Raw genomic sequence first — 12,879 nt, forward strand, 5'->3', positions numbered from 1 at the left:
CAAGGGTAGGTAATGGATTCAATAGCACCCCCGATCCGATGGAATTGAAGGAGGTTTTTGCCCTCAATTGCATCGCGAGATGCATTTAGATATAACACTCTACCGGTGCAATTGAAATCTATCAACTACACTAGCCATTCGGTTTCCAATAAAAGGGTTAAGGATCCAGTGATTCACATATCCCCATCTAATTAACCTCCATCATTGTCTATCCTAAATATTACTGTTACAACATTTTTGTAAGCTAGGATATAAAGAAATTTAACAAATCTTTATCATAAATCAAAAACCAAGAGTAACAAATGTACTTTAATGGTAAAAATGCTCCTTGTGTGCTGAGGAGCATGACAAATGATTATATATCACTTGAAACTTTGTGCTTTAGAAGTTGAGTTTGGGAAAATTTCCTTGTATTCTTTACCCATAGAATTCTGTGAAGTCTCTATCTTTTGTTACAATGAAAATTTCGCAACCGTAACCCAATCTTTGGGTCACACTCACATCATCAGTTGGGAAAATTAATATTCTTCTATCATATCTCGTGAAAAAAATTGAAGAATCAAGAAGAAAAACATGGCAACTTACATTGCACTTAGTCAAGAAGCTGATCAGAAGGGATTTGACCAAAAATATCAGGACATGAATCCCACTTCCCCTGTTCTCTAGCTTCCCAATATCGACCAACATATTGGTATGTGTCACTGCCTTTATCCTTTGCAAACCACCTTGGCTTCCAACCTCTCTCTTGCATCTTCCGAGCCTGAATCCCAAACGAACATATCCATTGAGACTAAATAGACCATAATGATATTTGCTAAATCCGTTAAAGCAATCAAGAAAATGAAAACAGGGTTTTGCTAAACACCTCAATAGGGTTTTTTTAATGACCTAACTATAATTTACCTGCAATATAACATAACTGATAACAAGCATCATGTCGAGGGTTCTAAAAAAATATAGCTGTGATAGACTGATAGCTATTTAGATATTGAGCACTGTTTCGTTAACTTACATCTCGATGCTGTTCCCTGAATACCAACACTGGAAAGTTACAGTAAAGTTGTCAAGTAGTTCATTTAATACAATGAGTTATTTAGCTGAAAACTATTACTTAAGATACTAGTACATCAACTTCTAACTGCTCTTGCTGCCCAGTTATGATCGCAAAAAGGGGGTTTTCTTACTTATCCACAACAAATGATTATCTAAATCGTTTTCATGCACAGAGTCTAAGATAAAATCTCCGCTTATCTGTCCACATAATTAAGATTGGACAAAAATGTGGATCCAAAGACACGGTTTATACCGTACAATGCGAAACTTTACCTTGATGGGTGATCATATTGACATCCTAATCAGCAGTTGGGCCACTTGCTAGTTGAGTTATGAGACTATTCCAGAACATGTCTTGCTAGATATTATTGTTTCCACAGAGAAGTAGAGCACTGATTTCTTAATGTATCTCTACATGTTTGGCTTAGCTCATATACTCCCCATAGAGTTGGCCGGATACCAATCATTCAGAACAAACTGAGTGAATTTAAAACATTTTAATTGATATTATTTCAAGCTGCTGCTATACCTTTATGTGCATCACTCATGGTTTATACATTTACCACATTATAGTTATTAACTTTATGTCATCAAGCTTTTATTCTCAACTAGGAGCCTAAAAATTGGAATTAGCAAACAACTCTGGTTTGTGCATAGTTTCCTAAAAAACCAAACCCTTCATGGTGATCTGAATAATAAATCTATAGTTCCGTGACACTTATACTCATGCCTAGCCAATTTGCATCATTGACACATGGAATTGACAACAAAGCAGAAATAAAGCACCAGACGTACCTGACGTTGCCGCTGCTCCAACCGTAACTTCTCTGAATTTGCCACTTCATACTCCCCATTTTCCAGATACCTTTGATCAGGTCTCAGCCTTGAATCTGTGGGAGGCAACTTTTCCTGCATACACAAAGGAGATTAAAATCAATGTCCCAATTACAGCAAAGCAGTTCATAGGGTATCTAGACAGTGCATTGGTTTCGAATCATTCCATTTAATCCCCATAGAATCAAATGGACACATTTAATTCCATCTTTTGGACCAAAAGAATTTATTAACAAAAATCAAATTATAAGAAATTAGAAGCACCCAAGGGAGGTATCCTCAAAGTACTAATTCCAATATTGCAAGTCAAGAATTGTAGGGATAGCCCAAAAAGGCAATGGAAACCAAACTACATGAATACTAATAAAATCTGTGCATGCCTCCTTATGTGTGTAAAAGAAACGACATAAACCAGAATGGAATTTTCATAACACCCACTTAAGGCATTAGATGGGTGACTAGTTTATAAATCCAGTCAAAACTATTATAATAATCACCTTCAGACCAGGAGAGAACTCATTCAATGTGATGGCAAAACGTGTTAAGTTATATCTGGTGGGATACTTAGAAGGCTTGCTCCGCTTCCAAAGCAGATGAGGTTCTGATAAAGACTCCTGTCCTTTTCCCTTTGCAGAACAATCTCCATTCACATAATGCATGCTCTCATCCCATTTTCCAAATAACTTAGCCACTGTCCTTCCATTTCTATCTTGAACTATACCATGTACCTGAAGTGCAATAAAGTTTTATAAACTGATAAATATCAATGATGGTTGAAAAGAGGAAAATAGTACAATGTCATAATTTCTAAAAATAAGAGCTGTTGATATAACTTAATAAATAGATTAATTTGAGGAAAGATGAAAGATCACCTGGTGAGGATTTCTGTCTATGATAGATTGCTCCTTGAATTTCAGTTTACATGAATATTCACGATTCCCCTCTATTTTCATAGTACCATAGTGATCACAGTACAACTTTCCCAGTATGAGATTGTATATTGATGTTGTAACCTGGCAAAAGAAAGTCCATTTTCAAATTGGATACAACAAATATACGTATACAAACATATGTTTACATAGAATTGTTCTTTAACCTTTGGAGTTATACCTTACTCCACTGGAACACTTCTCCATCTTCAAACTCTAAGGTCAAAACACCAACAGGATCCAGCTGAATTGAGCGACCCCAAAATTTACTTTTTAAATTGCTATCACCCCAAAATTTCCATCCTGTACCCTGACAGTGACATGCTACTATCATAGGATGGTGACTGACCTGACAAGAAAAAGAATAATTGTTAGCAACTTCAAAGATAGTAAAGCATTAAAACAGAGAAATAAAACAAGATAAAAAGATGAACTCAGGAAAAAAATATAGTAAGCAGTGTGCCTTTCTTTTCCAATATCCTAAACACTGTAAGAGGCATTGACGCCTCTCCAATAAAAGGAGAGCCATTCGCATAGCCACTTCTAAACAGCTACATGCAGAAGTTAATGTTTAAGATCGTCCACTATTTACACTTGTTTCAAATTATGAGGTTCAAAGTCTTCACCACAGACTCCTGTTTAGCTTCCCCAGTGATCTGACAATAACAAGCCATGAGCTTCATTATAGTTAGGCACCCAAACAATATCATTTTAATTGATGATCTACTAACTGTGCTATAAAGGAAAATATTCCTTACAACCCTATTTATTTGATCTGTTAAGTTTGAACCCAAAACAAGGTTTTAATTTAGCAAGTTTTTTTTACGAGAATTTAGAGCAAAATATAAAGGAAAATAAAAAGGAAGCAGCAGAAGAAGAAACACAGAGAGGTAAGCCAAAAAAAAAAAAAAAAATCCCCATTCTGCCTCTCTATGTACCAAAAGATATAAATTTGCAAAGCTCTTGCAGTACAGCATTTTGACAACAGGCATAGCAAACTAGGTTCAATTTCACATCATTGTAATAACCAGGTGAACTGGGGTTGCATAGATCGTACAAACCCAAAATTAAGTGCAATATTTCTATGTCTGAGATTTACACATGAAAAAGGTTTAAAGTTTTGTGCATATTGAATTTGATATTTAAATTAAAATCTGTGTTGACCAGGTGAACCAGGCACATCCTTAGAAGTGAGGTTAATATGCTTTGTAGTTTGAAGGACAATTTCGTGTAAATGAAGAAAAACAGAAAAGTAGACAACAAGGATAGACTATATCTTGAATAAAGACAAACCTTCTCTGAGATGAAGCGTACACCTTTATCTGGGAAGTCAGCCTCATATGTTTCCCCTAATAATGGATTAAAGGGTTTGCAAATTCTTCCTTCTGTTGAGGAATATCCAGAGACAGCAAATGCAGCCACATTAAGAATTCTCATGAGGCTATTCCCCTGCAATTTTTGGAAGGAAATATTACAACTGTCAGGGGAATCTTGGCAAAGATTCAGATTGTCAAAGTTTATGAAGGAAGTGGGCTGCTATAAGGATTGCAACTAGCCTTTTGCACGCTCGAATATAAAATAGGTGTAAAGGAGAGACAAGAGGGGGAAAATCAGATAAAGGAAAGATGTATAACTAGATTAAGGAAGGAGGTGAAATGATGAAAGAGAAAATATAGAAACCAATGATCTGTTCCCTCAAACAAAAATAATACGGAGTTCATAGACTCACTCTTTTCCCCATTTCATAAGCACGGTCAAGTAGATATGAATATTCCAAATCCTCAAAACACTTCTGAAGAGAAGAGAGAGGCTCATTGAAGTAAACAGGAAGACAAACTTTTGTAAGGTCTTTCCCAATATTATCCTTAATCATTGACCAAAGACTTACACCCTTCTCCTTTTCAATTGGGTCAGGTAACTTTTTTCGCCGTTTAATGTTAGGAAAGTTACTTCCAACTGATTTGATGTAAGGGTTGATGTCATCTTCAGAATCAACAGCATTAAGACCATCATCTGAAGAGAAAGATGATGTCCGGAAATCAGATCCATTGCTTTTGAAAGAACTTGATGACAAAAAGTCACGAGTATCAAAGAAAGTATGGTCATCTTCATCAGTTTCTTCTTCTGCAGCATCTACTCTTTCATTATCATCATCTGAGTCGGTTACACTTCCTTCTGAGTAAGAATTTGAACAAAGAAAAAGGAAAAAAATTAATGAAAGATGGCAATGCTTTGAAAAAAAAAAAAAAAGTAATAACATTGACTTGAATGCAAATGAAACCAAAGAAGACCGTCTAAGCAATTTATATAACCAAGTAATCAACACTATAACTATTTTAATAAGTCAGCACCAGAACAGGACAAGAATGGCTGTGGCCCAATGGTCATGTAGTCTCCCTCAAGGGAGGACAGACCATGGAGGCCACATCTAAATCCTGCACCTGCCTATATTAGAGTGCATCTCCATACCAATGTAGAAAAAAAAGGGGGGAAATCCACACAAAATAAGGACAAAGAACCAAGATGATGACACAAAAGTGATAGAAAGAAGAATAGACTTATTAAACACAACAACTAACAAGCAATAACAAAGATATGTGACAGACATGAACCAACTAATTGGTTTGGTAATGTAAAAAGGAAGTTCTTTATTTGATTTCAAGTTGGCAAGTGCAGTTTGCCAAGAAACCATCAAGACATGTGTGCCATACATAAAAATTGCATCAACATAATAATACACCTCTCTTTAACAAGCATTATAAGTTGTCTACAAATAATTACAGGCAATACGCAGGCACATAGCTGATAGAACAAAAAAGAACTTCCTGACTAATAGCAAACTGTTAACATTGATTATAAACACCAACCACATATCTCAGCATATAATTAACAGTCCAGCATAAGTTAGCTTAAAAAACCAAGAGTTGTAATAAATAGTTAACTCCCTAATATCTTACCGCTAAACTTGTCTTGTGTTATCATAGAGGAATCCCCTTGATCATTCAACTTGTTTTGGCTCTCATCAACCACTGTATTCTCCAGATCAACTTTTTCTGTCTACAAATAGAGTACAAATAGCAATTTCTTAGCAGAAGATTGCAAAAGAAGAAAAACCTTTGTTTCAGAAGTTAATCTTTAGGATAAGAGCAGTTACTGACTGAAAATAAGTAGCTGGGTTCACTTTAAAGAAGATTTTAAAAAATCTGAATCACAGATAAAGCCGGGCATTTTTTATGCTTGCTTGTTGCTGCAATAGCAAAAGACTACAATTTTCACTATAGAAAAAATTCAAATGAATTCAACCACTTCAAGGTGTAGCATAAACCTTATAAGTTTTAGGACTCCTGAGATTCTAATGTATAACTATATAACTTAGCAACCCAAGGAAAAATTTATCAATATCAACTTCTTGCACTGTTGCAACCCTCTTGACAGGTAATTGATGCTTCATCCATTCCAAATAGCTGATGCCCCCACTATAAGCCATACAACGACAGAATTGTAGATGTAACAAAGGGGACAGGTAAGGCCTACTTGCAACGCCAAGCTCAAAACAAGCTAGCAAGAGTAACCTTTTGTTAAGTATTGATTAAAAGGCCAAAATTGAAGTTAGGAAGCTTGCAATTAACTTAAGCACAAAGGTTCCCTTATTCAGTCGGCTCCATTTTATCCCAAATGCACCACCAAATTGGAGAGGGAAAAAGGAGATTTTTTTCTTCTGAAAAGAAAGGCACACCTATAAGACAAGCGTGCTTGCAAGAAGGTTAAAGTGAAAGTACTTCGAGGTTAAACTTCAGAGCTTAGTGGTGATTAAAGTATATTAACTGCTTGTCAAGGAAATTAAAAATTCTTACATTGTGAAGCAAAAACTTCAGAGTACTTAATGGATCATACACACCTTATGTGCTCCACTGAAAGTAACCTGCCCCCAATATCACTGATCTAACCATCAGCACAACTGCAGCTGTCACTGCCATCAATGCCATCATCAAGATTGCTACATGCCCCCACAAAAAATGTCTCACAACTATTGACATCTATTTTATCTTGAATCAACCACACTACAACCAATCTTTAAATAAGTTCCCCTCACAAGACAGACATATAAGATTGAGCTGCTCTCAACTTTCATGACACAGAGTATTTGCAAGAGGCATTACAAGCAACAACATAAAATAACAAGGCATATTAACATAGAGGCTTCAAAATTACATTTTGCCTTCATTGGGAGATAGATGGGGAAACTAAAACTTTTTTCTTTTAAAAATCAAAATATCATCAAAATATTCCTTCAAGTAGTAATCGTCTAATTGAAACTGGCATTAGAGAGACATTTATACTTACAGAAACCAATTACCCTCAGTCATCCCTAAAAATCATATATTTGTGAAACTATCCAAAATGCACTCAAGGAAAAGTTAAAAAGATTTTCAAGATTAGCAAACAGATATAATTCATTTACCAACATCCTTCTATAAGCATCAAAAATTTGAAAATCAATAGCAACCCTTTATGAACAACACATACAAACTCTGTCTAGGTACATAAGAAAATCTCTAAAGGTCCTCGAATCAACACTATCCCATCTGCACATTGAAGGATTTCAACAATCTAACAGAATCAACTAGCCATAGACCAACTGCTTTTTCTATATCTATCAGATGAAATTAAAGGAAGCAGAAAATCAAATGGAAGATGACATAATTGTTCAAGATTACAAATACTTATGAAATTCTATTTGAAATATAATTCAATGTCACCTATGATTTAGTGACCTAACATACAAATCCTGTATCAACTAAACCTTCTCTGATTAAAATTCAACTAACACCAATCACGAAAATACACCAGTATATCCTAAAAACACACCCCTTCCGTAGTTTCTATACAAAAGAATTAAAAAAATATAACGGATCAATGTAATTGTTTCGAAATAATCAATCAATATTTTCAAATTGAATGATGACGGACAGCAGCATATTGTTTTCTAATTTTGATTAAATATACCTCTAACTGACGCAAGGTGTCGATGAGAAGCCACTGTTTCTGTTTAAGCAACACCAGCTGGTTCTGCAACGCCGCGAATTCGGTCCTCAAAATCTGCTCGCTATCTTGGATACCCAATTCGCTTACCCCTTCCTGCTTCAGCCGTTGCCTCAACTTCTCGGTTGAAACCGCCACATTGTCCATTGGAGCCATGAGCTCACTATTGGACATTCTAGGGAACATATCCTTAATCGCCTGAAGCGCATCCATCCACGTAACCCGATCGTCCAGCGTCTCTGCTCGTAAATGAAGCCTTTTCGTTCCCGTGAAGATCGAGAACCTCTTATCATCTGATCTGCTTTCCCTGATCGAAGAAACCTGAGAAACATTCAAGAATTCAAAAATCAAATTTTCTTTTCTTTTTCCCTTATTTATTTATTTTTGTTTAACCGTTTTTATTTGTTTTGACCTTTAGGTGGACTTCACCAAAGGGTTTGCGACGGGTCAGGGAATGATGAGACATGGAATTGCGATGGCGGGAGATAATACGGAGAGACTCTTCGCCAATAACTTTGGATCCTTTTTCTGTTTCTTGGCTAACAACGATCCTATCAGGTCCGTGGATTTTATAATATGATAAAACTCCGTCTTGCAAAACGAACCATCTCGGTCTCCAACCTCTCCCGTAATTCACCCATTTGTAAAGCACTCCCGATATCCCGTTCCCTACGATGTCGTTTATCTTCACATCCACTTGCGGCGAAGGAGCAGGAGCCTCTCTTCCCAACGATATCCCGCTTCTCTGGCTCATCTGATTCATATCCATGCTATTACTACGATGATGCTGATGGTGATGGGTTTGATTGAACTGGGACTGGATTTGGGACGTGAATCGGGCGGACTTGGATCTGGTGGTGGGAGCAGAAGAGGTAGTGGCTGCTACGAATGTTACAGGAGGACGAGTCATGGTGATGACGTGGCCGGCTACTGGTTTGATCGGGGAATGATCCGATACAGTGGAAACACAGCAAAAAGGATGCATATGGTTTAATTTTCCTTTTTAATAAAATGAAGGAAATGGAAGATTCCGGTATTGAGAAAAGCAGACGTGGCAACGGAGCACAGCGGTTGCAGTTAAACTTTTCATGGCTCTGTTTTCTTCCTTTTCACGTTCTTCGATTAGCGTTTTGAGAAATTTAAAAAAAATGGGTGAAGAGTTCTATTCTTATCTTTGCCTTCTTTAAGAACAATTTGCGGAGACGGTTACAAATGATACTAAAATCAATAGCGTTTTGAGGGAAATGGAAGTTGGCGATTTCGGCGGAAAAAGCGTGGAGAGGAAAAAGAATCCGGTGCGTGCGTGGTTACTAGTTTGGTTGGGTAAGGACTCTCTCAAACAAGACGCGACAAATTCGTCGATTTTTAAGAAGCTATATAAAATCAGAAGAAGAATAAGAAACTAACATCTTCGATAAGGAGTTCAAATATGAAGCGGTCGTTGGGGAAATATAAACGAATCATTGTGGAAGAGTTATTTATTTATTTTTATGGAGAGGTTTGGTCAAATGTGGGAAGGAAAAGATGAAGGGGAAGTCCGTGGCGCGTGAGAGGATACAAGTGGAAGAAGGAAATTAAAATACGTGGCATGAAATGAATGGATAAGAAAGATTGACGGGAATTGAGCTGAAAATAGGCTTTTGAGACCCGACAGATTCTATGTTGTAAGATTGAAGAGGTATGTAATTAGATATAAATTTAGATATAAATACATTGAATATGACGAGAGAATTCAGGCGAGGATATGCTGGTTTGTCATTGTTGACTACTGCTAAGTAGGGTAATACCGATTTAATTCAGATTGAATTTGATTTTAGTTTTTTTAATATTATATAATATTATAAAATTTTAAAATTTGATATAAATTTGAATTGAATTTTTATTTGATTTTAATTAAATTTTATTAATTTAGTTTATTTTATTAATTTTTAATTTTTATATATTATTTTAATATAAAATTTTAATATATTTAAAGAGATTTTGATATAAAATTATTATTTTGATTTTATAAAAATTAAAAATATATATAAAAATTAAAAATATATATAATTCGATTCGATTTATTTTTTTTTTAATTTTTCACATTTTGATCTAAACTTAATATATATATTTAATATTCGAATTTGATCAAAATTAAATAAAAAAAATTGATTTAAATCAAATCGAATATTATAATTTCAAATCAATTTTTAAATTTTTTTTATTTTTTTCTTACCCCTACAGCTAAGTGGTCCTATTTATATTCTGCTGCAGTACACCATCCTTTTCATCAAAATGTTAAATTTATTGCTTACTTCATTTTCATAAAAAAGTTTGGAGTTTATAATTGGACCTCTTTCCCTTTTCGTTTTTGTCTTTTTAATTGGGGATAGTTTTAATTTCCCAAAGACATTAGAGACAACGAACAAGTAATTATTAACCCAAGAAAAAGGATGTTAAAACAAAGAAACCTCTTTTGAAATTTGAAGGAAGGAACTGTGAGGTTTGAGTTTGAAATTGAACATTCCAATGACAGGTGGATTGCACTTTAAAATTTAGACTAGTGAGTGCTGTTTTTCCCGTCTATGTCGATATCTCGGCTGGCCTGAAGCAAATGGTCTCTTCGTTTGCCTAGGGCAAATATTGCTAAAAACATCAGACTTCTTGACCCACCTAGATAGCACAACATCATCCGTAATATCTGCACCATTGTTTCAAATGTTCAAATGTTTTTTTTTTTTTTTTTAAATTTGCATAATTAAGTTCATTCATATAGAAGTGTACTAATCTTTCCTTTAATAGTGACTTTGCATTAATACATGTTGAGGTTTCTTTTTTTTTTTTCCCCAATGAATTTAAAATAAATATAATATAAATATATAAATTATTAATATTTTATATTATATCATTTTAATAAAATTATCAAATATAATTAAAATTAAAAAACAAAATAAAAGCGAATGGAACAAAAAATAAAGTTACACTTTAATTTTATTATATTTTTTATACGATGTTATTAGATTTATTACATCATTAATTAATTTAAATATTAATTTGAATCAAATTTATTTAATATAAATTTTTTATTAAAATTTTAATTATAATTACAATAATTTTTTTAATCATAATTATAATAACTTTATTATTATTTTAAATTTTATCAAAATCAATTATATTTCTCATTTAAATAAAATGTATAACCGTGTCCCTCTTTGATTGATATGACTTAGCTGCGCTCCACGCGGCGCTGCTTTTTTGTTAGATGTTGTCACCAAAATGCATCAACTTTTTTAAGGGAAACGGGAAAGGAGGAGAATGTTCTTCTCTGCTTTCACTTTCACCTGTAGGACTGTACGAGGGGGGCCTTCATCTACTCACTTTGTAGGAATAGGATGCCTTAAAAGCAGGCTAAAGCCATTTGCTCGCACTCTTTTTGTCTCTTTCTGTTTTTTTTTTTTTTTTTCAAATTCTTTATTTTTATTTATTTAAATTGATTTTTTTTACTTTTTATTTTTTTCAAAAAAAATAATAACAAGTAAATTGACAAAAACAACAAAAGCATATCCAACTCAATGCATTACATATTCAACTTTTTTTATTATATTATTTATTAAAAACATTTAATATTTATGTTTATTATGTATAAATATTAAAAAAATTTAATATTTATATTTAAATATTACATTAATTAATAAATTTATAATTCAAATATATTATATTAAAAAAATTTTAAGCTTCGATATTATATTTAATATTTTATTATAATTAATAAACCATTGATAACATTAAGTTTATAAAAAAACAAAATCCAAGTTAGTAAAGGTTACGCAATTGCAACAAAGAATAAGGAATCTCCTCTTCAATTGATCTTATGATTTTTCATAGATCAGAATTTTAGCTTTTTTTTTTTAATCAAAACCATGATGAATATTATTTTTTGAAATACGAATATTTTTATTTTTCCTTATAATTAAATATGATTTTCCAATCCACATGTTGAGCGGTAGTTTTTTATTACCACACTGATTGTTAACGTGCACCAACAGACAGAGGATCATGGATAAAGCGCTAAGTTTGGGTTTTGACTTTGAGTCTTTTGACTGGACGACAGTAAAAAAAGCTACAGATACTGACGTGAATAACACGTGGATGGAGCTCACAAAATCATGATGGTTTCTATCTCCTGTTGCCTTGTACCCATAACTATAAACCGTCCTCGTGAGCGTAAAAAAAAAAAAATTACGCTTATGATTTCTGATCGCAGCGTCTACGTTAGTGCCACGTGTAGGGTGATCGTGTATTTTTGAGGTATACTGTGTACGTACTCCCCAATGATCAATGCTTTATTTACTTCATCATACACCGTTGGTTAGATACTACATTTTTCCCCATTATCAAACGACCATATAAGCTGCAAAACTTAAGAGCTGACTTTTATTTTGGTACAAATTTGGGGGACCCTAAACTTGAGAATGAAATTGGAACCTCAAAAAGCCTGTCGAAGGAAAAGATTGGATGGAATTTTTTAAATAAAATTCATGAAATTTTTTATCAGAAATGATTAAATAAAAATAAAAAAAAATCAAAATTGATAGGTTAAAAAATTAGTTACATTGATTTAATGTACAAAATTTAAACAATTTTAATAAATTTTAATATATGTATATTTTTAAATAAGTTTTTTAAATAAAAATATTGATAAAATTTTTATTATTAAATAATTATAGATAAAATTTGAATTATAAATAATATTTTTAATAATATTTTTATATATTATTGATTTTCATATTTAATTTTAGCAATCTATTATTTTGAAATTTTTATTAATTTTTTTTTAAAAAATTTAAAATTTTATAAATTTTACTTAAAAATTTCATGTAAAATTTGACTTCTCTTGAATGGCAATAGATCATATGACGCAAACTCCTTTGCAGCCTTATGAGGATGACTAAACCCGAATGTAAACTCCATTGCTGGTACTGTAATTTGGAGACAATTTCTTCTGTACGGACCTCCTAAAGTGATCTGATGGTTGTAGCCC

The 12,879-nt window shown here is 33.3% G+C and overlaps 1 protein-coding gene across 3 annotated transcripts; it reads right to left on the reverse strand.

The window, feature by feature from the left end:
- Positions 1-252: 252 nt before the first annotated feature.
- LOC111315615 (oxysterol-binding protein-related protein 1C-like) lies at positions 253-9,329 on the reverse strand. 3 transcript variants are annotated; one of them, XM_022917470.2, is made up of 10 exons: positions 8,272-9,325; positions 7,824-8,180; positions 5,774-5,873; positions 4,546-4,988; positions 4,110-4,265; positions 2,998-3,165; positions 2,760-2,900; positions 2,385-2,615; positions 1,849-1,962; positions 253-760 (listed from the first exon to the last, which is right to left on the reverse strand). In XM_022917470.2, the coding sequence occupies exons 1-10, from the start codon at positions 8,842-8,844 to the stop codon at positions 593-595; spliced, it is 2,451 nt and encodes an 816-aa protein (XP_022773205.2). In that variant the 5' UTR covers positions 8,845-9,325; the 3' UTR covers positions 253-592. The 3 variants fall into 3 exon arrangements, with proteins under 3 accessions (XP_022773205.2, XP_022773204.2, XP_089605545.1); XM_022917469.2 differs by having other exon boundaries at positions 4,546-4,991; positions 8,272-9,324; XM_089749419.1 differs by lacking the exon at positions 253-760 and adding an exon at positions 908-1,041 and having other exon boundaries at positions 4,546-4,991; positions 8,272-9,329.
- Positions 9,330-12,879: the final 3,550 nt, after the last annotated feature.

Source organism: Durio zibethinus, chromosome 20 (assembly GCF_047325235.1).
Source record: "Durio zibethinus cultivar Kanyao isolate XHJ-2024 chromosome 20, ASM4732523v1, whole genome shotgun sequence".
Taxonomy (NCBI): Eukaryota; Viridiplantae; Streptophyta; class Magnoliopsida; order Malvales; family Malvaceae; genus Durio; species Durio zibethinus.

What these genes read in the sequence shown, in the direction of transcription:
- LOC111315615 (XM_022917469.2), bottom strand. Translation starts at nt 8,844, where the DNA reads ATGCATCCTTTTTGCTGTGTTTCCACTGTATCGGATCATTCCCCGATC. An exon ending in AAGTGTTCCAGTGGAGTAAG is followed by an intron (nt 2,901 to 2,997) that starts GTATAACTCCAA and finishes TTCTTTTGCCAG; the next exon opens with GTTACAACATCAATATACAA. An exon ending in AGTTCTCTCCTGGTCTGAAG is followed by an intron (nt 1,963 to 2,384) that starts GTGATTATTATA and finishes TTGTGTATGCAG; the next exon opens with GAAAAGTTGCCTCCCACAGA.